The sequence below is a fragment of the Natrix helvetica genome, assembly GCF_964273705.1.
Source record: "Natrix helvetica genome assembly, chromosome: 16".
NCBI lineage: Eukaryota > Metazoa > Chordata > Lepidosauria > Squamata > Natricidae > Natrix > Natrix helvetica.
This window is the reverse complement of record NC_138563.1, coordinates 7,824,481-7,844,512: the sequence shown is the minus strand read 5'-3', so window position 1 is coordinate 7,844,512 and position 20,032 is coordinate 7,824,481. Positions and strand designations below refer to the sequence as shown.

General features: G+C 45.7%; 1 protein-coding gene across 1 annotated transcript in view; it reads right to left on the bottom strand.

Annotated features, from left to right (window-relative positions):
• Window positions 1-20,032, bottom strand: part of ITGA10 (integrin subunit alpha 10) — a 69,671-nt gene that overhangs the window by 33,938 nt on the left and 15,701 nt on the right. The window contains exons 3-11 of the mRNA XM_081968600.1: window positions 16,176-16,285; window positions 14,078-14,166; window positions 11,035-11,149; window positions 8,806-8,933; window positions 7,372-7,520; window positions 5,964-6,114; window positions 4,310-4,475; window positions 2,395-2,462; window positions 972-1,116 (exon numbers count right to left, since the gene is read on the bottom strand). Coding sequence (XP_081824726.1) covers window positions 972-1,116; window positions 2,395-2,462; window positions 4,310-4,475; window positions 5,964-6,114; window positions 7,372-7,520; window positions 8,806-8,933; window positions 11,035-11,149; window positions 14,078-14,166; window positions 16,176-16,285 — 1,121 coding nt within the window. The remainder of the gene's footprint in view (window positions 1-971; window positions 1,117-2,394; window positions 2,463-4,309; window positions 4,476-5,963; window positions 6,115-7,371; window positions 7,521-8,805; window positions 8,934-11,034; window positions 11,150-14,077; window positions 14,167-16,175; window positions 16,286-20,032) is intronic.

Genomic DNA, 20,032 nt, shown 5'->3' with positions numbered 1-20,032 from the left:
AAGGCAAGACAAGAAGCAATGGATGGAAACTAATCCAGGAGAGGAGCAACCTAGGATTAAGGAGAAACTTCCTGACAATTAACCCGTGGAACAGCTTGCCACCAGAAGTTGTGGGTACTCCATCAATGGAGTCTTTTAAGAAGAGACTGGACAGCCACTTGTCTGAAATGGTATAGGGTCCCTTGCTTGAGCTGGGGGTTGAGCTAGAAGACCTCTAAGGTCCCTTCCAGCTCTATCCTGATTAATTGAAAGACATTCACAGAGGAGTTGAGCTCTGTGAGGCACGGGGGAGAAATGAAGCTCCCAGGTGATAGGGCAGTCTACCTCCTCGAGGAAAACTACACAAGCACATTCATTCTTCTACTACCGTATTTTTCGGAGTATAAGACGCACCGGAGTATAAGACGCAGCGAGGATTGGAAGAGGAAATTATTTTTAAAAAAGTTTTTGCACTCTGCAAACCTCCCAAAAATGGCCCGTTTTTCGCGAAAACGCCCCCCCTTTTTTTTCCAAAAAAAGGGCATGAAGAGCCCTTAGGAGGCTTGTAGAGTGCTCCAGGGAGGGTGGGGGACAAAAATGAGCAAAAAACGGCCCGTTTTGTGCAAAAATGGGACCGTTTTTAGTAAAAAAAAAGGGCATGGATAGCTTTAGGAAGCTTATAGAGTGCTGCTGGGGACTGGGGGGCAAAAAACAGGCCATTTTTTTCTCATTTCTGCCCTCCCCAGCCCCCAAGGGCTCTCTGGAAGCCTCCTAAAGGCTACGCATGGCCATTTTTGCAAAGGGGGCAGAGTTTCGGGAGCAACAATGCTGTATTCAGCGTATAAGATGCACCCAGATTTTCAGCCTCTTTTTTGAGGGGAAAAAGTGTGTCTTATACTCTGCAAAATACGGTATTTCTCAGAGATAGGGGCCGACCGCCGTTGGAAACAGAAGCTCCCCCCTTCGTCCTCACCTCCTGCCGTTTTCCTTACCCAGATAGGCTGCGTGGTTGTTCAGCTTTCGCGGGAACTCTCTTGCAAAAGCTTCCCGGGGGGGGATGACCCGTCCAGACTGGCCCTCCTTGAGCACGGCGCCGTCCCAGTCGTAGGCTCCCACCATCCCAAAGAGGATTCCATCCTGCCGCGAGAGAAGCAGCGACAATAGCAGTAGTACTTAGACCTCTATCCCTCTTCACAGTGCTGGACAGCCCTCTCTGAGCAGTTTACCGAGTGAGCCTCTTGCCCCCCCTCCCCCCAACAATCTGGGTCCTCGTTTTACACAACTCAGGAGGACGGAAGGCTGAGTCAACCTCGAGCCGGTTAGGATTGAACTCCTGGCAGTGAGCAGAGTTAACCATTGTTAACCACTACACCACCACGGCTCTTAAATAGATGTAGAGCTAGATGGATGGATGGATGGATGGATGGATGGATGGATGGATGGATGGATGGATGGATGGATGGATGGATAGATAGATAGATAGATAGATAGATAGATAGATAGATAGATAGATAGATATAGAGATAGATAGCAATTAGCAATAGCACTTAGACTTATATCCCACTTCACAGTGCTTTAGAGTCTCTCTCTAAGGGATTTACAGAGTCAGCCTCTTGCCTCCAACCATCGGGGTCTTCATTTTATCAACCTCGGAAGGATGGAAGGCAGGCAGGCAGGCAGACAGACAGACAGATAGATAGATAGCACTAGCAGACTTGTATACCACTTTACAGTGCTTTACAGCCCCCTTTAAATGGGTTACAGAGTCAGCCTCTTGCGCCCAACAATCTGGACCTTCATTTTACCCACCTCGGAAGGACGGAAGGCTGAGTCAACCTTGAGCCGGTCAGGATCGAACTGCTGGCAGTCAGCAGAGTTAATCTGCAATACGGCATTCTAACCACTGGGTCATCATGCCTTCCTTCCGTCCCTCCTTCCTTCTTTCCTTGCTTCCTTCTCTCTTTCCTTCCTTTTTCTTTCTTTCACAAGCAAAAGCTCTTACGCTTATATACCGCTTTACGGTGCTTTTCAGCCCTCTCTAAGCGGTTTACAGAGTCAGCCTCTTGCCCCCAACAATCTGGGTCCTCGTTTTACTGACCTTGGAAGGACGGAAGGCTGAGACCACCTTGAGCCTGATGAGATTTGAAGTGCCAAATTGCAGGCAGCCGGCAGGCAGCAGACATTAGACTGCAGTACTACACTCTAACCACGCTAACCACTGGACACCACAGCCGTCCAGACACTCAACCTACTCAAAGCGAAGGGCAACCCAAAGGCTGCTCGGCTTCCTGATTGTAAGCCGCCTGGAGTCCCCTGTGTGCGAATCGGGCGGCTGTATAAATTTGCTTTCTTTCAGTTTATACAGATATCAAATAGCACTTAGATTGATTTTCCGCTTCACATTTGGAAACTTACCTCCAGCAGGTGGGTAGAGAAGCCAACCTGAGACATTTCCAGCTCAAAAGAGTTATACTCGCGACTCCCTGTTTGAAGAAAAAAAAAGGGGGGGGGAGAAATGTCATCTTCTTGATATCAAGTTGGACTAGATGACCTCCAAGGTCCCTTCCAACTCTGTTCATCTGTTAATAAATGGTGTAAAGACTCCTGCTTGGATGGGGGGTTGGACTAGATGACCTCCAAGGTCCCTTCCAACTCTGTTCATCTGTTAATAAATGGTATAGGGTCTCCTGCTTGGGCGGAGGGTTGGACTAGATGCCCTCCAAGGCCCCTTCCAACTCTGCTCATCTGATAATAAATGGCGTAGGGACTTCTGCTTGGGTGGGGGGTTGGACTAGATGACCTCCAAGGCCCCTTCCAACTCTGCTCATCTGATAATAAATAGTGTAGGGTCCTCTGCTTGGGTGGGGGGTTGGCCTTCATGACCTCCAAGGTCCCTTTCAACTTTGCTCATCTGTTAACAAATGGTGTAGGGTCCTCTGTTGGGGGGGGGCTTGGGCTAGATGACCTCCAAGGTCCCTTCCAACTCTATGTTTGGTGAAAGGTTGAGAGGTTCTTTAGACCTTGGGTGTGGTAGCACTTTCACCCTTCAAGGCCCGTCCATCATTTTTTTGGGGGGGACTGTGGGCAGCTTCCTGGATTCGTAGCTCCTGCTTGAAGGGCAGGTGTCACTGTGACCAGGAAGGCTTTTCACACCGCATCGGTGGTGCTCTTTCCTAGATTGGGAGAGGTAGGCTTCAGACAGTCACTCACATCCTGGTCACTTCGCAGCTTGACTACTGCAATGTACTTTACATGGGTGATCCCTGGGCCCCTGAAAAGATATGGAGACTCTAGAAAGAGTGCAGAGAAGAGCAACAAAGATGATTAGGGGACTGGAGGCTAAAATATACGAAGAACGGTTGCAGGAACTGGGCACGTCTAGTTGAATGAAAAGAAGGACTAGGGGAGACATGATAGCAGTCTTCCAATATCTCAAGGGCTGCCCCAAAGAAGAGGGAGTCAAGCTATTCCCCCAAGCACCTGAGGGCAGGACAAGAAGCAATGGGTGGAAACTAATCAAGGAGAGAAGCAACTAAGGAGAAATTTCCTGACAGTGAGAACAATTAATCAGTGGAACTACTTGCCTCCAGAAGTTGCGAATGCTCCAACACTGGAAGTCTTTAAGAAGATGTTGGATAACCATTTGTCTTAAACGGTATAGGTTTTCCTGCCTAGGCAGGGGGTTGGACTAGATGTCCAATGTCCCTTCCAACTCTGTTATTCTATTCTATTCTGTTCTGTTCTGTTCTGCATTTTATTATATTCTATATTCTATATTCTATATTCTATATTCTATATTCTATATTCTATATTCTATATTCTATATTCTATATTCTATATTCTATATTCTATATTCTATATTCTATATTCTATATTCTGTTCTAGTCTATTCTATTCTACTGCTATCCTATTCTATTTTATTATTCTATTCTATTCTATTCTATTCTCTCTATTCCTATTCTAGTCTAGTCTATTCTCTCTATTTATATTCTATTCATATTCTATTCTATTCTATTCTATTCTATTCTATTCTATTCTTCTATTCTATTCATATTCATATTCATATTCATATTCATATTCATATTCATATTCTATTCTATTCTATTCTATTCTATTCATTTCCTTCAACCAGAATTACTAGAATTGCAACTGTGTTGGACTTATTACCCCAGCAATGGTTACTTACCCTAACAGATTGACAGAGTTGGAAGGGACTTTGGAGGTCTTCTAGTCCAACCCCCTGCTCAGGCAGGAGACCTTATACCCTTTTGGACAAATGTCTTCCGTTCCCCTCCCCCAGTTGCTAACGCCGCATATCCTTTTCCAGCACCTTCAAGACTGAAGATCCGATCGCCTAAGGAGTCCACAATATCGTTGAGGGCCGCCTCATCGGTCACATTGAAGAAATATTTCTCGTCGGGGTCACTGGCGATGTATTTAATTTCGTTGATGAACGAGTTGGGATCTTTCTTCCGGCGGATATAGTGGCCCAAGACCTGGGGGGAACCGAGACATCATTTCAAGACTTGGATGGAAACGAATCAAGGTCTGAGAATCATTGTCTCCACTAGATAAATTGATGGTCAAGCTGAAACTAAATTAATCAAGTAAAAACTGCAAATGGGAAAAAATCCCTTTCTCAAACTCCCAAATAGGTTACCTAGACCTAATCCACATATCAAAGGATGTAGTCTGCAAAAACAGAGTTAATTAAATTAAGTCTCCCAAAGAAACTGCATGTTCACAAGAATAAACATGCTTAAACACACTGGACTCTCAAGTGTCACCCTGCAATAGCACATGATACCCCTATAAAAATCTGCTGCTGCACCTCATTTCTCTTCGATCTGCCCCTAAAGGCAAACTGTTTTGCTTTTAGAAATGAATAGAATAGAATAACAGAGTTGGAAGGGACCTTGGAGGTCTTCTAGTCCAACTCCTTGCTTAGGCAGGAAACCCTACACCACTTCAGACAAATGGTTATCCAACATCTTCTTAAAGACTTCCAGTGTTGGAGCATTCACAACTTCTGGAGGCAACTTCTGTTCCACTGATTAATTGTTCTCACTGTCAGGAAATTTCTCCTCAGTTCTAAGTTGCTTCTCTCCTTGGATTAGTTTCCACCCATTGCTTCTTGTCCTGCCCTCAGGTGCTTTGGAGAATAGCTTGACTCCCTCTTCTTTGGGGCAGCCCCTGAGATATTGAAACACTGCTATCATGTCTCCCCTAGTCCTTCTTTTCTTTAAACTAGGCATACACAGTTCCTGCAACCGTTCTTCGTATGTTTTCGTCTCCAGTCCCCTAATCCTCTTTGTTGCTCTTCTCTGCACTCTTTCTAGAGTCTCCACATCTTTTCTACATCATGGCAATCAAAACTGGATGCCATATTTCCAAGTGGAGCCTTACCAAGGCCTTATAAAGTGGTATTAACACTTCATGTGATCTTGATTCTATCCCTCTGTTTATGAAGCCTAGAACTGTGTTGGCAGCTGCTGCACACGGCTGGCTCCTATTTAAATGGTTGCCCACTAGGACTCCAAAATCCCTCTCACAGTTACTACTATTGAGGAAAGTGCCACCTATACTGTACCCCAGCTCAAATCAAATTATTCTTCTGACAATATATTTTCTTTCTTTCTTTCTTTCTTTCTTTCTTTCTTTCTTTCTTTCTTTCTTTCTTTCTTTCTTTCTTTCTTTCTTTCTTCTTTCTTTCTTTCTTTCCTTCCTTCCTTCCTTCCTTCCTTCCTTCCTTCTTGCCTTTCTTGCTAAGTAAACACAGATACTTTCTGCATGATGCATTTTTCCAGATCCAAGATACCTGGTGTCAAAGTTATGTTAACAAAATAAAGTTGCATTCAAACTGCTGCCTAAATGAAACAGAATTTAATTTATAAACTATATTGGAACTCTCTTTCTTTTGCTCACGTACAGATGGACATCCACACCCCCTGGGTGTTTGTCCCTCCATCTGCTGACACACTTACCGCAATGGCATATCGTGTCACGTTCCGTTCCTCACACTCTTCCAGAGCATCTTTAAGTTCCTCCCCATCGTGGGACTCCCCATCGGTCAGCACGATCATCAGCTTGGTAGCCCCTTCTCTGCCCCCTCTTTCAGGGCTGAAGGCCTCTGTGCTGCAGGCAGAAGCCAGAAAGAAACCAAAACTTTGGGGGAAAGCTTTTCTGCCTGACAAATCAGTGCCCTGATCCTGGGCTACAGCGTAGGTCTCATAAAGCCACAGGTCTGGTTTAGCGAATGTGACGAGTTGCTTTGGTAAAATTTGGTCCACGTTGGTGCATTGAAATTCTGCTGGTGCGGGAAAACCTTATGACAATTTCAATCAAATTACCAATTTATCAATTATCAAATAATCAGTCAAAGCACAAGCTTCTTGCAGCAAAGGGGAGGAGCTCACAGGTGAGGACAACCTTCACGCATGCATCTAATTTCACAATTTTGAATGTTTGTACAAACGTATCTAAATTGCACTTCTCTGCATTTGATAATGCACTGTTTCAAATTTTAGAATTGTCTGCCTGCCTGCCTGCCCACCCACCCACCCACCCACCCACCCATCCATCCATCCATCCATTTAATCATCCATCCATCTAATCATCTGTCCATCTGTCCATCCATCTATCTAATACATCCATCCATCCATCCATCCATCCATCTAATCCATCCACCCACCCACCCACCCATCCATCCAATCATCCATCTATCTAGCCATCCATCCATCTAACCATCCATCCATCCACCTATCTAATCATCCATCCATCCATCCATTCATCCATCTATCCATCCAAACATCCATCCATCCATCCACCTATCTAATCATCCATCCATCCATCCATTCATCCATCTATCCATCCAATCATCCATCCATCCATCCACCTATCTAATCATCCATCCATCTATCTAATCATCCATCCATCCATCCATGTATCTATCTATCTATCTATCTATCTATCTATCTATCTATCTATCTATCTATCTATCTATCTATCTATCTATCTATCATCTATCTATCTATCTATCTATCTATCTATCTATCTATCTATCATCTATCTATCTATCTATCTATCTATCTATCTATCTATCTATCTATCTATCTATCATCTAATTAGCTGCCCATCTTCCTCACAGAGGGGCTATATCTTATGAAAAAGTCAATGGTGAATATTAATGAAGGAAGAAGTACGTTTTCTGCTGGAAAATTGCTTGTGGAAGCCTTGTACATTGGGCGAAATCCAAGAAGCTTCTTGGATGAGAAGCAAAACGTCGTCAAAGAAAACCCAGAAAGTCCAGTTGCCTCTTGAAAAAAAGCACCTTTGGGAGGACGGAGAATCTCCGTAGACTTTCTGCCTTCTCTTTCGCCTCCCAGCACCTACCAGGCCTTGTGGATGGCAGAAGCTGTCCGAGTTTCGAGTCCTTCCTGCCGGCTGATATTTTGGGCAGCTTCGATGACCTCCTCTGCCGTCTTGTAATCCTTCAGGCTCCACTCATGAACTGCCACTTCGCTGTACTGCAAGACTCCAACCTGCGAGGCCAAGAGGAACAGGGGCCCCCCTTGAGTCTTTGGAAGAGGGGGAGGGGGGTTCATGAGGCCTCAATCTCATTAAGGCAGCTTGGTCTATGCTAACTTCCCCAATAACATCTCTTTTCCAGAGATGATGGTGTGGGCTCATGTCCCACTGATAATGAACCTTGAAAGAACCACAAGAAACAATGAGAAAGCAAACTCTGCACTTTGATATGGCCCAAGGGCTACTCTCTCTCTCTTAAAAACGTGTCTCTGTGTGTCACTGTCTCTGTGTACACCAGCATAACTCTGGAACGCCTTGAGCAATTTCAACCAAACTTGGTACACAGATGATTTACTCTCCGGAGAAAAATATTGGGGGGGGGAAACACCCCTAACACCCTTTAGGATGTGTGTTCTGTTCAGGCGGTGAAATGCTGAAGTCTGCTACCAGTTCGGGTGAATTACTACTGGGACCAGTAGTAAAAAAAATGCTTTAAAAAGTTTTTAAAAAGTTCCGACAATCAGCTGTGCGACAATCAGCTGTGGTGCGCAATTTCTAGCGAATATAAACCGTTGGCACAGCTGATTGACGCACAGCTGATCGTCGGAACTACCAGTTTGCCTCGAACAGGTAGCATTTCAACCCTGGTTCTTTTTAAGATATAGCCTGTTGTGCCTTAAAATGGCTTCCACTGTACTGCCATAAAATGGCTTCTACTGTGCAGCGTGGTGAAGTTTGCCACGGTAACGGCTTCACAGTACTCCACAAGGGGGCTCCCTCTGGTAAGGGATTAGAAATTACGTTTGGTCTGGACATTTTCCCCCTAGAAAAAAATACCTGGGCAATGCCGGGTTATCAGCTAGTCCAGGGGTCGGCAAACTTAAACACTCTTTGAGTGTTTGGACCCGTTTCCCACAGAAAAGAAAACTCCGGGAGACACAAAGGTCCTAACCGGAAGCCCCCTGTTCAATTCTGGAGCTGACTGGAAGTTCAGTTCCCCCACCATAGAGTCTCCTCCTAGCGCGGCGTCCTTTTTCCTCTACCCGTCATAACCGAAAGCCCTATCAATTGTGGAGACAACCGGAAAACCCTCCCCTTGCCATAGAGTCTTCTCCTGGCGCACTCTGCTTCTCTCCCTCGCCCCCCACCAGAAGCTCCTCTCAAAATTGTGGCGCCGACCGGTGACGGAGCCGCAGCAGAGGGAGGAAAGAGCCACAAGCGGCTCCAGAGCCGCAGTTTGCTGACCCCTGGGCTAGTCAATAAATAAAGATTGATACTGAAATAGCAAGCGAAGCTCACCTGGATCTGCTCTGGATCAATGAAAAATTTGCTGAGAATGTTGCTAAGAAAATTCTGCACCTCGTGCCATGGGTAAATGCTATTGGAGCCATCCAGGACAATGACAATGTCCATGTAGGTTGAACATCCTGCGCAAAGGCCAGAGAACAGCGGCAGTGGCAAAGAAGGATCCCCCAGAGTACAAGAAGTTCCTTGACTTACGACAGTTCGTTTAGTGACCGTTCAAAGTTACAACGGCACTGGAAAAAAGTCTTTTCATGACCCCATAATCCCTCGCGGGGTGGAGTCTGGGCAGGAGCTGAGTGTTTACTGGCCCGATGCCCTTCCTGTCGCCAATGCGGAGTTATATTCAGCAGATATATTCTCATTGTGCCCAGAGAGAGAGAAATATCTCCCTCTATCTAGGATGGAACTCACAGCCTCCTGATTGTGAGGTGAGAGCTCACCTTCTAGGCTCCACCTGTTTGAAACTGGCGCATGCAAAACTGATTTGTTAGAGCTCTCTTCCATGTTTCCTCCACAGCACGTCCGCCATTGGAGGGGGAAAATCCCCAGTGTTAGGATTGTTGGAAACAATCCCAGCCATTCTGATGAATATAGTCCATCACTGGCCATTTCCAGGAGAGTCATGGCCACGTGAAGCTTTCTAAAAACCCCAGGATGTGTTTGTAGCCACTTAGTCATCCCTCCTGTGGAATGTATGATGGGCCTGACTCGCGAGGAGGCCGGGGATGACTGTAAAGGGAACTTAGAGCCAGCCGTGAGTGATGGGAGGTCCTACCCACCAGCTTGGCTGGCTGAAAGTCCCTTTGATGAAAGGAAAAAGCTAATCCCGCTTCCTTTCTACCGTGTTTCCCCAAACGTAAGACAGGGTCTTATTTTCTTTTGACCTATGAAATAAGCGCTTGGTCTTATTTTCAGGGAGGTCCTATTATTTTGGGGGCGCAGGAGGAGGCGAGCGTGGTCACCTCCTGGCTGCTGCTGTGTTGCAATATTTTCAGGGAGGGCTTATTTTAATGCATGCGCTCAAAAGCCCGATTGGGTTTATTATCCAGGGGGGTCTTATTTTCGGGGAAACAGGGTACTTAGACACCACTTTTAGACTTCTCGCTTAGGGACCATAAAAATGAAAATTTGATTTTAGGACTTGGCGAGTAGATCGGTTACGATTTTAGAATGATAGTTCAGATAGTCCTCGATTTACGACCGTTGAGTGACTGTTCGAAGTTACGACGAGAGTGAATAAAGTGATCTAGGACCATTTTTCTCACTTATGACTGTTGCAGCATCCCTAGGGTCAATGATCAAAATTTGGATGCTTGGCAACTGGTTCATATTTATGACGGTTGCAGTGCCCCAAGGTCAGGTGATCCCCTTTTGCAACCTTCGGACCAACAAAATCACTGGGGAAGCAAAATTCACCTAGTAACCGTGTTATTACCTTAACAACTGCAGTGATTTGCTGAACATGGGTGGCATGAAAGGCCATAAAATGGGGAAAAACTAACTTAAGAAATGTCTCGCTTAACAACAGAAATGTTGGGCTCGCTTGTGGTCATAAGTTGAGGACTACCTGTTCTGACCGAGGCTTCCCAAGAGTGTGAAGCAAGCTCCTTGTCCCGAGAAAAACTCCTTTTATTAATTTACTGTGAATTCTGCTCCTTCACAAAGTCCAGCAAAGTCTTTCAAAGGATTTATAGTCACAGACCTTCTCTGGCTTGGAGAGCTGCCAGGCCGATCTCTGCAAAACTTGGCCAGGAGTCTCGGAGAGTCACGAACCAATGAAGCAAACTAATGGTCTCCTGCAAACTCCACTCCCCTTTCGCTCCCCTTTTATTTCCTCTGGGAGGGGCCATTCATCGTCCACCTCTGGCCTTCCTCCCAAGTCGACCCCTGTTCTTTAGCTGATCCCTTCGTCTGGCAACTGGGCATGCGCACACTGGGAACAGGCTCCAGCTGTTCCTCTGCCTCACTGATGTCTGACTCTGAAGGCAGCTGATAACTGTCAGACGGCCCTGGCCCCCTCTCTGCCTCTGACACAGAGCCCTCCTCCGAGCCTTCCCCAGACTCCAGGACTGGCCCAGGTTCCTCCCCAACGTCCTCACTGTCTGAATCTGGTGGGCCACAACAGTTTATAGCACACGACAGAGGACCCTGTAGAAGATGGCACCGGGGGTGGGTGGGGTGTCTTCCAAAGTTAAGTTCCAAGGAACAAGATGCCAAACTTACTCTGAGCTGTTGGCGCAATGTTTTCCATCAGCTGGAAGTCCTTGTCCAAGCTGGTGCACATCCCTGTGCTATACAGGGAAGTGCCGCATTCCTGGGACCAGAGGGGAGCGCAGGCCTGCCGGGGAGAGAGACGATCTTCATGGGAGCTTGGATGGCTTCAGAAGTGGTATTCAGCCCGTTCGGACCAATTCACTTGAACCGATAGTGGAAATCGCGGCTCTACGCTGCCCTATTTAAGTACGTTTTTGAGGACGGTTGCATGCGCAGAAGGCGCACAGGTGCGCAATGTGCAAGCACGAAGCGGGCAGGTAAGCGCAAAGCGGGCATGCGTGGGGCGAACCAGTGGTAACAAAATGTGAAACCCACCGCCGAGTGGCTTTCTTGCTATCTGTGGGGTTGCCCCGCTGGGCCTCCCTTACCTGACTGCAGAAGGAGATTCGGGCCGGGGTGTCCCACACAACTGAAAGTCACAATATAGTCCCCTTTTGCAACCTTCTGACAATGGGGAAGCTAGATTCACTTAAGAACCATGTTACTAACGTCACCTGCAGTGATTCACTTAACAGCTGTGGCAAGAAAGGTCGTAAAATGGGGTAAAGCTCACTTTAACAAATGTCTCACTTAACAACTGAAGCTCTGGGCTCAACTGCAATCATAAATAGAGGACTACCTGTACGGACTCAGACGTTACCTTAAGACAGGGATGTCCAAACTTGGGAACTTTAAGACTTGTGGACTTCAACTCCCAGAATTCCCCAGTGGGGAATTCTGGGAGTTGAAGTCCACAAGTCTTAAAGTTCCCAAGTTTGGACACCCCTGCCTTAAGAGGTCCTTGGTTAGGACCTGAACAGTTAAGTTGTTAGCAATCCCAGACTGTGAATTGAATTGAAGATTGAATAATAATAATGCATATTATTATTGCACATATTGTGTGAAACCCAAAGATAGGTTAACCGAGTCTGTTGGGTGAAAGGAAGCCTTAAAATCATCAGTAGGAAAGTTGAGGGGGAGGACTTGGGGCGAACAATACAATAGTAGAGTTGGAAGGGACCTTGGAGGTCTTCTAGTCCAACCCCAGTTTCGTTTTGGTGGCATTCCAGAATAGTTGGCTCAGATTTGGAAAACAGGATGTTGGATCTTGGGAACATTTAGGAATTAAGGAGCAAAAGGCCTCTTGGCCAGGGCTGCCCCAACACTAGCCATGGATCTCAAGATCCAACATCCTGTTTTCCAAATCTGAGCCAACTACTCTGGAATGCCACCAAAACGAAACTGGAGAAACGCTTTCACACTCCTGGACAATCCATTAAAAGCGAGTAGGGCCAGAAAAACAAGCTGCCTTTGGAATTGTGCTACATTTAGAGATGCATCCTATTTGCTCCTTCTCTGGGCCCGATTCAGCAGTTCATTGTTCATTTTATTTACTTATTTACTTAATCAAGCATGAATTAAATAACAGATATAAGTACGGACATGATTATGAATACATGAAATGAATAGGAATACAAGGGAAAATTAGGACGAGGCTTTTAGGCTTCCTTTCACCCTTATGCACGCCCCTTAAAGACCTCTTAGAAATGGGGTGAGGTCCACAGTGGACAGTGTGAGGTTGAAGCTGTGGGGGGTTTGAAGATGTAACAACGGAGTCAAGTAGAGCATTCCAGGCGTTGACCACTCTGTTGCTGAAGTCATATTTTCTGCAATCAAGTTCGGAGCTCATTATTTATTTATTTATTATTAGCGTTTATATACCGCCCCCTCTCCCGAAAGGGACTCGGGGCGGTATATAAACGCTTTAATCAATCCATCAATCAGAATAGAGTTGGAAGGGACCTTGGAGGTCTTCTAGTCCAATCCCCTGCTCAACCAGGAGACCTTCTACCATTCCGGACCAATGGCTCTTCTTGAAAGCCTCCAGTGATGAAGCTCCCACAACTTCTGAAGGCAACTTCTGTTCCACTGGTTAATTGCTTCTCAATGTCAGGAAATTCCTCCTTATTTCCAGGTTGAATCTCTCCTTGATTAATTTCCATCTATTATTTCTTGCCCTGACTCTTGGTGCTTTGGAAAATAGCTTGACTTCTTCCTCTCTGTGGCAGCCTCTCAAATATTGGAAGACTACTCTCATGTCTCCCCTGGTCCTTCTTTTCTTTAGACCAGCTATGACTTCAACCATTCATATGACCTTCAGAGTACTAACCAGATAACTGCAATGAATATAAATCCTTCCATTCCTTACCGTTCTGTCAGAACTGAAGTAGCTTCTTGGATGAGAAGTGTCCTGCCTCTTGGTGCATCTTTGGGGTATTCGAAATGTTATTTGCTTTGTCATTTAGGATTAGGGGTGAGTGACATGACAGCAGGGTTCTGATATCTCAGGGGTTGCCATAAAGAAGAGGGAGTCAAGACATTTTCCAAAGCACCTGAGGGCAGGGAAAGAAGCAATGGGTGGAAACTAATGAAGGAGAGAAGCAACTTAGAACTAAGGAGAAGTTTCCTGACAGTTGGAACAATGAATCAGTGGAACAGAAGTTGCCTCCAGAAGTTGTGAATGCCCCAACACTGGAAGTCTTTAAGAAGAGATTAGATAACCATTGGTCTGAAGTGGTGTAGGGTTTCCCGCTTAAGCAGGGGGTTGGACTAGAAGACCTCCAAGGTCCCTTCCAACTCTGTTATTCTGTTATTTCAGTCTAGATTTTTAGATATTGTAAAGCTGGGCCAACTCAGCTTATTGATTGTTATCCATCGGTCAGAATATATGGGGCAAATAGGCCACTCCAGCAACAAGTTTGAGCAAGTTGTGTGAACAGTTTACATTTATAATACAGCATCCATCGAAAATGTGCCCAACTCATTCTGTTCTACTCGAGGCTGTTCTTCCAGTGACCCGGTGAAGCCTCACCATTTAATGGGTTGGCAACTGACATTCCTGCAGCGGAGTTAGCTTTTTATAGCTCTTGTTCTTTTTTTTCTCTAAATATGCGGTTGGGTATGTGCTTTATTTAAAAGAAGAAAGAAAAACATAGCATGAAGAGATGCTTACCACAAACCCGTCATCTTTGTTAGCGATCAGCGTCATCCCAAAATGCATGTTTTTTATTTGCCTGGAATTATTCCGCAGACTCATGTCACCTAGTTGTGATCAGAAGGGGGGGGGGGAGGAAGGAAAAGAGGGGATGGGGAAAGGAAAATGCAATCGTTGGATAACGCTGAAAAGTGCATCTATCAGGCTTTCTAGCAGGGACACGGTGGCTCAGCGGCTAAGACGCTGAGCTTGTCGATCAGAAAGGTCAGCAGTTTGGCGGTTCGAATCCCTAGCGACGCATAATGGAAAGAGCTCCTGTGACTTGTCCCAGCTTCTGCCAACCTAGTAGTTCGAAAGCATGTGAAAAATGCAAGGAGAAAAATAGGGACCACCTTTGTTGGGAAGGGAACAGCATTTCGGGCGCCTTCAGCATTTAGTCCTGCCGGCCACATGACCACGGAGACGTCTTCGGACAGCGCTGACTCTTCGGCTTTGAAATGGAGATGAGCACCGCCCCCTAGAGTTGGGAACGACTAACACATATGTGCGAGGGGAACCTTAACCTTTACCTATCATGCTTTCTCCTATATCATTACTGATGTGCTTCAACTTGTCTGATTTTAGCCTCCTCTGCCTAACTGCTTCACTCCACAAATTTGATTCCTTTTAGTTTTGGTTACCACACTATAAAAAAGATTTTAAAACTCTAGAAAGAGTGCAGAGAAGAGCAACCAGGATGACAAGGGGACTGGAGGATAAAACATCCGATGAATGGTTGCAGGAACTGGGCATGGCTAGTCTAGGGAAGAGAAGGACCAGGGGAGACAGGAGAGCATCTTCCAATATTGGAGGGGCTGCCACAGAGAGGAAGAAGGGGGTCAAGCTATTCTCCAAGGCCAGACAAGGAATAATGGATGGAAATTGAATGAGGGGAGATTTAACCTGGAAATAAGGAGGAATTTTCTGACAGGGAGAACAATCAACCCATGGAACAGAAGTTGCCTTCCAAAGTTGAGCTTCATCACTGGAGGCTTTCAAGAAGAGACCGGACTGCCCTCTGTCTGAAATGGTGTAGGGTCTTCTGCTTGGGCGAGGTTGGACTAGATGACCTACAAGGTCCCTTCCAACTCTGTAATTCTGTATTCAATAGTCGCCCCCCCAAAAATGAAAAAGATTTCAAGGCACAAAGCCCTGGAAGGGGTGGGGGATGAGGTGGGTGGGGGATGATTGCAGTTTATGTGCAAAAGGACCTGACAACTGTTGATCACAGCTATGAGTCAACAGGAGGAGGCAGCCGCTAAAAAAAGCAAAGACATTTTTAGTTTAATTTCCAATTCATGGGAAGAAATAATTCCACGGTGTCTGCCTTGGTCAAAAGCCCCACCTCCACTTCTGAGCACCACATTTTAAAGAAGCAGCTGCACGAAAGCATAAAACCCTCAAACACATGTTTGGAAAAATGTCCTAAGAGCAGAGTGTCAGCACAGCTGTAGTGAGGGGCTCTCCCTTATTAGCTGATTAGAGAAATATATTTTGGGGATGCTTGGCGTGGGCCACGAGAGCCCCTTTAAAACCCAGGATTCAAACCTCTCTCCTTCCCTTTTGGTTTTGCTTATTTATTTTTATCCCATCTGGATTATTTTTGTAAATAACTCAAGGTGGGGAATATATCTTATACTCCTTCTTCCTATTTTTTTCCATCGCAAAAACCATGTGACTCACAGTTACTCAGTTGGCTTTCTTGCCTAAGGTGGGACTAGAACTCACCATCTCCTGGTGTTTGACCCAAAGCCACCCAGCTGCCATTCGTGCCTAAAGCAGAATTAGGTAGACGAACCGGTAGCGGAAATTTTGAGTAGTTCGGATAACCGACAAATGGCACTACTGGCTGGCCCCAGAGTGGAGTGGGAATGGAGATTTTGCAGTATCCTTCCCATGCCACACCCACCAAGCCACACCACGCCCACCAAGCCACACCATGCCACGCCACATCCACCAAGCCATGCCCACCAAGCCACACCACGCCCACCAAGCCACGCCCACAGAACCAGTAGTAAAAAAAATTGAATTTCACCACTGCTCTGAATGCATATTATGGAGGCTTCAAAATGTGTACCTATATTGATTTTAGTGCATGTTGAATTTTTCCTCTCTCCCACAATGCACTTGTAAACATCGCCTTTCCGGTCTTCTTCAGTTCCGTCCCAAGGTGCGCCCACCAACATCCTATTGAAAGAAGCATCTGTGTTAGAAAGACTTGATAAAATTAAACCTTATCCAAAACTAGAAATAAAATCAACATGAGGCACACTGGGCAAACAGGAGAGGATTAAAATAAGAGGGAATCTTCTTCTTCTTTCTCCTCCTCCTCCTCCTCCTCCTCCTCCTCCTCCTCCTCCTCCTCCTCCTCCTCCTCTTCTTCTTCTCTTCCTCCTCCTCATCTATCTATCTATCTATCTATCTATCTATCTATCTATTTATCTATCTATCTATTTATCTATCATCTTCTATCTATTCATCCCATCTCATCTCATCCCATATCTATCTATCATCTATCTATCATCTATCTATCTATCTATCTATCTATCTATCTATCTATCTATCATCTATCTATCTATCTATCTATCTATCTATCTAGCTATCGTATCTTCTATCTATTCATCCCATCCCATATCTATCTATCATCTATCTATCATCTATCTATCTATCTATCTATCTATCTATCTATCTATCTATCTATCTATTTATCTATCTATCTATTTATCTATCATCTTCTATCTATTCATCCCATCTCATCCCATATCTATCTATCATCTATCTATCATCTATCTATCTATCTATCTATCTATCTATCTATCTATCTATCTAGCTAGCTAGCTAGCTAGCTAGCTAGCTATCGTATCTTCTATCTATTCATCCCATCCCATATCTATCTATCTATCTATCTATCTATCTATCTATCTATCTATCTATCTATCTATCTATTATCTATCTATCTATCTATCATCTATCTATCTATCTATCTATCTTATCCTATCTATCTATCCATCCATCCATCCATCTACACACACACACACACACACACACACACACACACGACTGTATGTGCCAGCATAACTCTAGAACTCCTCAAGCAATTTCAACCAAACATGGTACACAGATGAATTACTCTCTGGAAACAAATACTGTGGGGGTAAGACACCCCTAACACCCCTCGGAGTGTGTGTCCTGTTAAGATACAGCCTGTTGTGCCTTCAAATGGCTTCTACTGTACTGCCATAAAATGGCTGTACACATGTACAGCACTGTGGAGTTGCCATGGTAACGGCTTCACAGTACTCCACAGGGGGACTCCTCCTCTGGTAAGGGGGAAAATCCAACTTTAGAAATTATATTTGGTCTGGACATTTTCCCCCTATAAATAAATACCTGGGCAACGCCGGGTTATCGGCTACTCCGCTATAAAATTGCAATTGTACCAGGAAAACTATATCTGGGGACACCCAGAAGGGACCCCCAAAAAACCCCATTTCTCAGGGTCAGCAGGCAGAGGAGGGCTCTTAAATGAGCCTTTCACTCATGTAGACGTGTTTCATGTTTTGGACCAGCCCGTGAGAATAAAAGAGGTTTTTGAACAACTTGATCTGTTTTTCATGTGTGCACAAGAAAATAATCCAACATACCTCCCCATTTCTACAAATTCATCATCCAAACATATTGTTTTTTCATTTGCAATTCTCCTGATCCTTTCATTGCTGCCAAAATGTAACCCACATATTCCTCCTGGCTTCGAGTAACACAACACATTTATCTTAGGGGAGGAAAAGGTATGCCTGGATGAAAACTGTGGGGTTTTGTTATTGTTGTTGTTCATTTGTGGGGGGGATCTCTTTGGTTACAACTGCAACGTTTGTGTTCTGACCGAGGCTTCCTGAGAGTGAAAAGCACACGCTTAGTCCCAAAAACCCTCTTTTTATTTCAACGGCTGTGAATTATGTTCATTCACAGCCCGTAATGAGTCACAAATAGTTTGTAAAGAGTCCGACAGAAGTCTGCCAAAGTCTTTCAGGATGAAGCTGATAAGCACCCACCTTTATCTCCCTTGAAACGCTGCCAGAGACCTAATTGGCAATTAGCTTTGCAAGGCCACACGGAGCACAGAGTCAAAACGGAGCTGCAGAGTTTAAACCGACCAGAACGAACAAAGTTGCTTCCTGCTCCTCCTTTATGTCTTATGGGAGGGGCCAATCATCTCCAAGCCTTACTCCCGTGTCACTCCTTTGGTCTGTTCTTGCCTTCTGGCAGCTCTACACATGTGCACACTGGGAACAGGCTCCAGCTGTGCAGAGCTGCCAGGAGAAGGGAACGGTTAAGGAACAAGGGCTGACTCGTGAGTAAAGCCGCAGGTGGACGGTGAACGGCCCGTCCCATGGGGAATAAAAGAGGAGCAAAGGGGGAGTGGAGTTTGCAGGAGGCCATTAGTTCAATTCATTAGGGTGAAGATCTGTTCCTGACTTCTTGCCAAGGAATTGCTGCTACAGCTTGGAGTTCGGAAGATATCAACCTGGCAGCTCTCCAAGCCTGATAAAGGGCTGTAGTTGTGGAATCTCCTGAAAGACTGTTGGCCGGGACTTTGCTGGAGGCGAATTCCCTTTAACCTAAATAAAAGGGAAACCTATCAGGACGAGGAGTCGGCTTCGTGCTTTTGGGAAGCCTAGGTCAGAAAAGGGCCTGTTTCTCATCAGCTGGACACTAAACTTCCATTTTCTTCCCCTGCAGGATCCCGTCTTCAAGCTGAACACCAGGTTCCCGCCAGCTTGTTCCTGTGATTTCCTACTAGGTGACTCATCCCATTTCCTGCCCCATCTGCGGAACCCATTCATCAGCTCCATCTTAAACCTTGCGGCTTTTTGCCACAGTGGGACAGCTGCCCAAAGGGCCTCCAAGCATATTTCCTGCTCTGGATTGATCTTTGGACCCAGATCACTGGTTGGGAGCCGTTGCTGCGTGCTCTCTCCCACCTGTGTTCATCCTTAAATTATTTCCAGAGGGAAGGTTGCCAGTTGTTCCGTTGTACTTTATTCAATGTTTCCCAGAACAGCTGATGTTTGACTGGGGAAATCTGCAAGACAACTCATGATTCAAAAAGCAGAACTGAAGGATGTCGAATGCCCCCAAAATTGGATGGCAGGAAAATTCAAAGTGCATTTTCAAATCTGGTGAGTAGGAGCTACTCCGATCAATCAGAGTAGAGCTGGAAGGGAGCTTGGAGGTCTTCTAGTCCAACCCCCCGCTCAAGCAGGAGATCGTATACCATTGTTGGCAAACCTTTTCGGCATATGCACAGGGGAGCACCGGAAACTGGAAGAACAGCTCCCTGGCACGGACACCAGTGGCGGTTCCTACCATTTCGGCCGAACCGGTAGTGGTTTAACGGCCTGTTGGCAGCGACCCAGGCCTGCCACGCCCCTGAACCAATTCCCCCGGGCGGTGCCATCTTGTTTTTCAGTTCTGCGCAGAATGTATTTTTTTTTCATGTTTTAATGTTTTGCGCATGCACAGACCTGTTTATGGGCAACGTGCGGTGTGCAAAATTGTGCGCGCACCAAACTGGTAATAATGCTGGTAGCAGCCCACCCCTGATGCACGCATGGGAGTGCTGGAAACCTAAATTTCCGGTTTCTGGCATGAGCATGTGCACTGGTCACCTGGTCTTCGGGCTTCTGGCCAGCATGCACGCATGGAAACCATCTGGGTGGCGTCCATTAATGCATTGGAAACCGGAAGTTCAGCTTCAGGGAGCTGCTCTTCCGGTTTCCAGCACTCCTGTGTGTGCAAAGACCAACTGGCCGGCGTGCAAATATCTGGGACCTGATAGTAGCCTCCCCAAGTCTCTCACATAATACTGCCATTTAATAAAGGAGAATATTTGTAGCTCAGGGGGTGACATGGGATCTTGATGCTCTCTGAGCT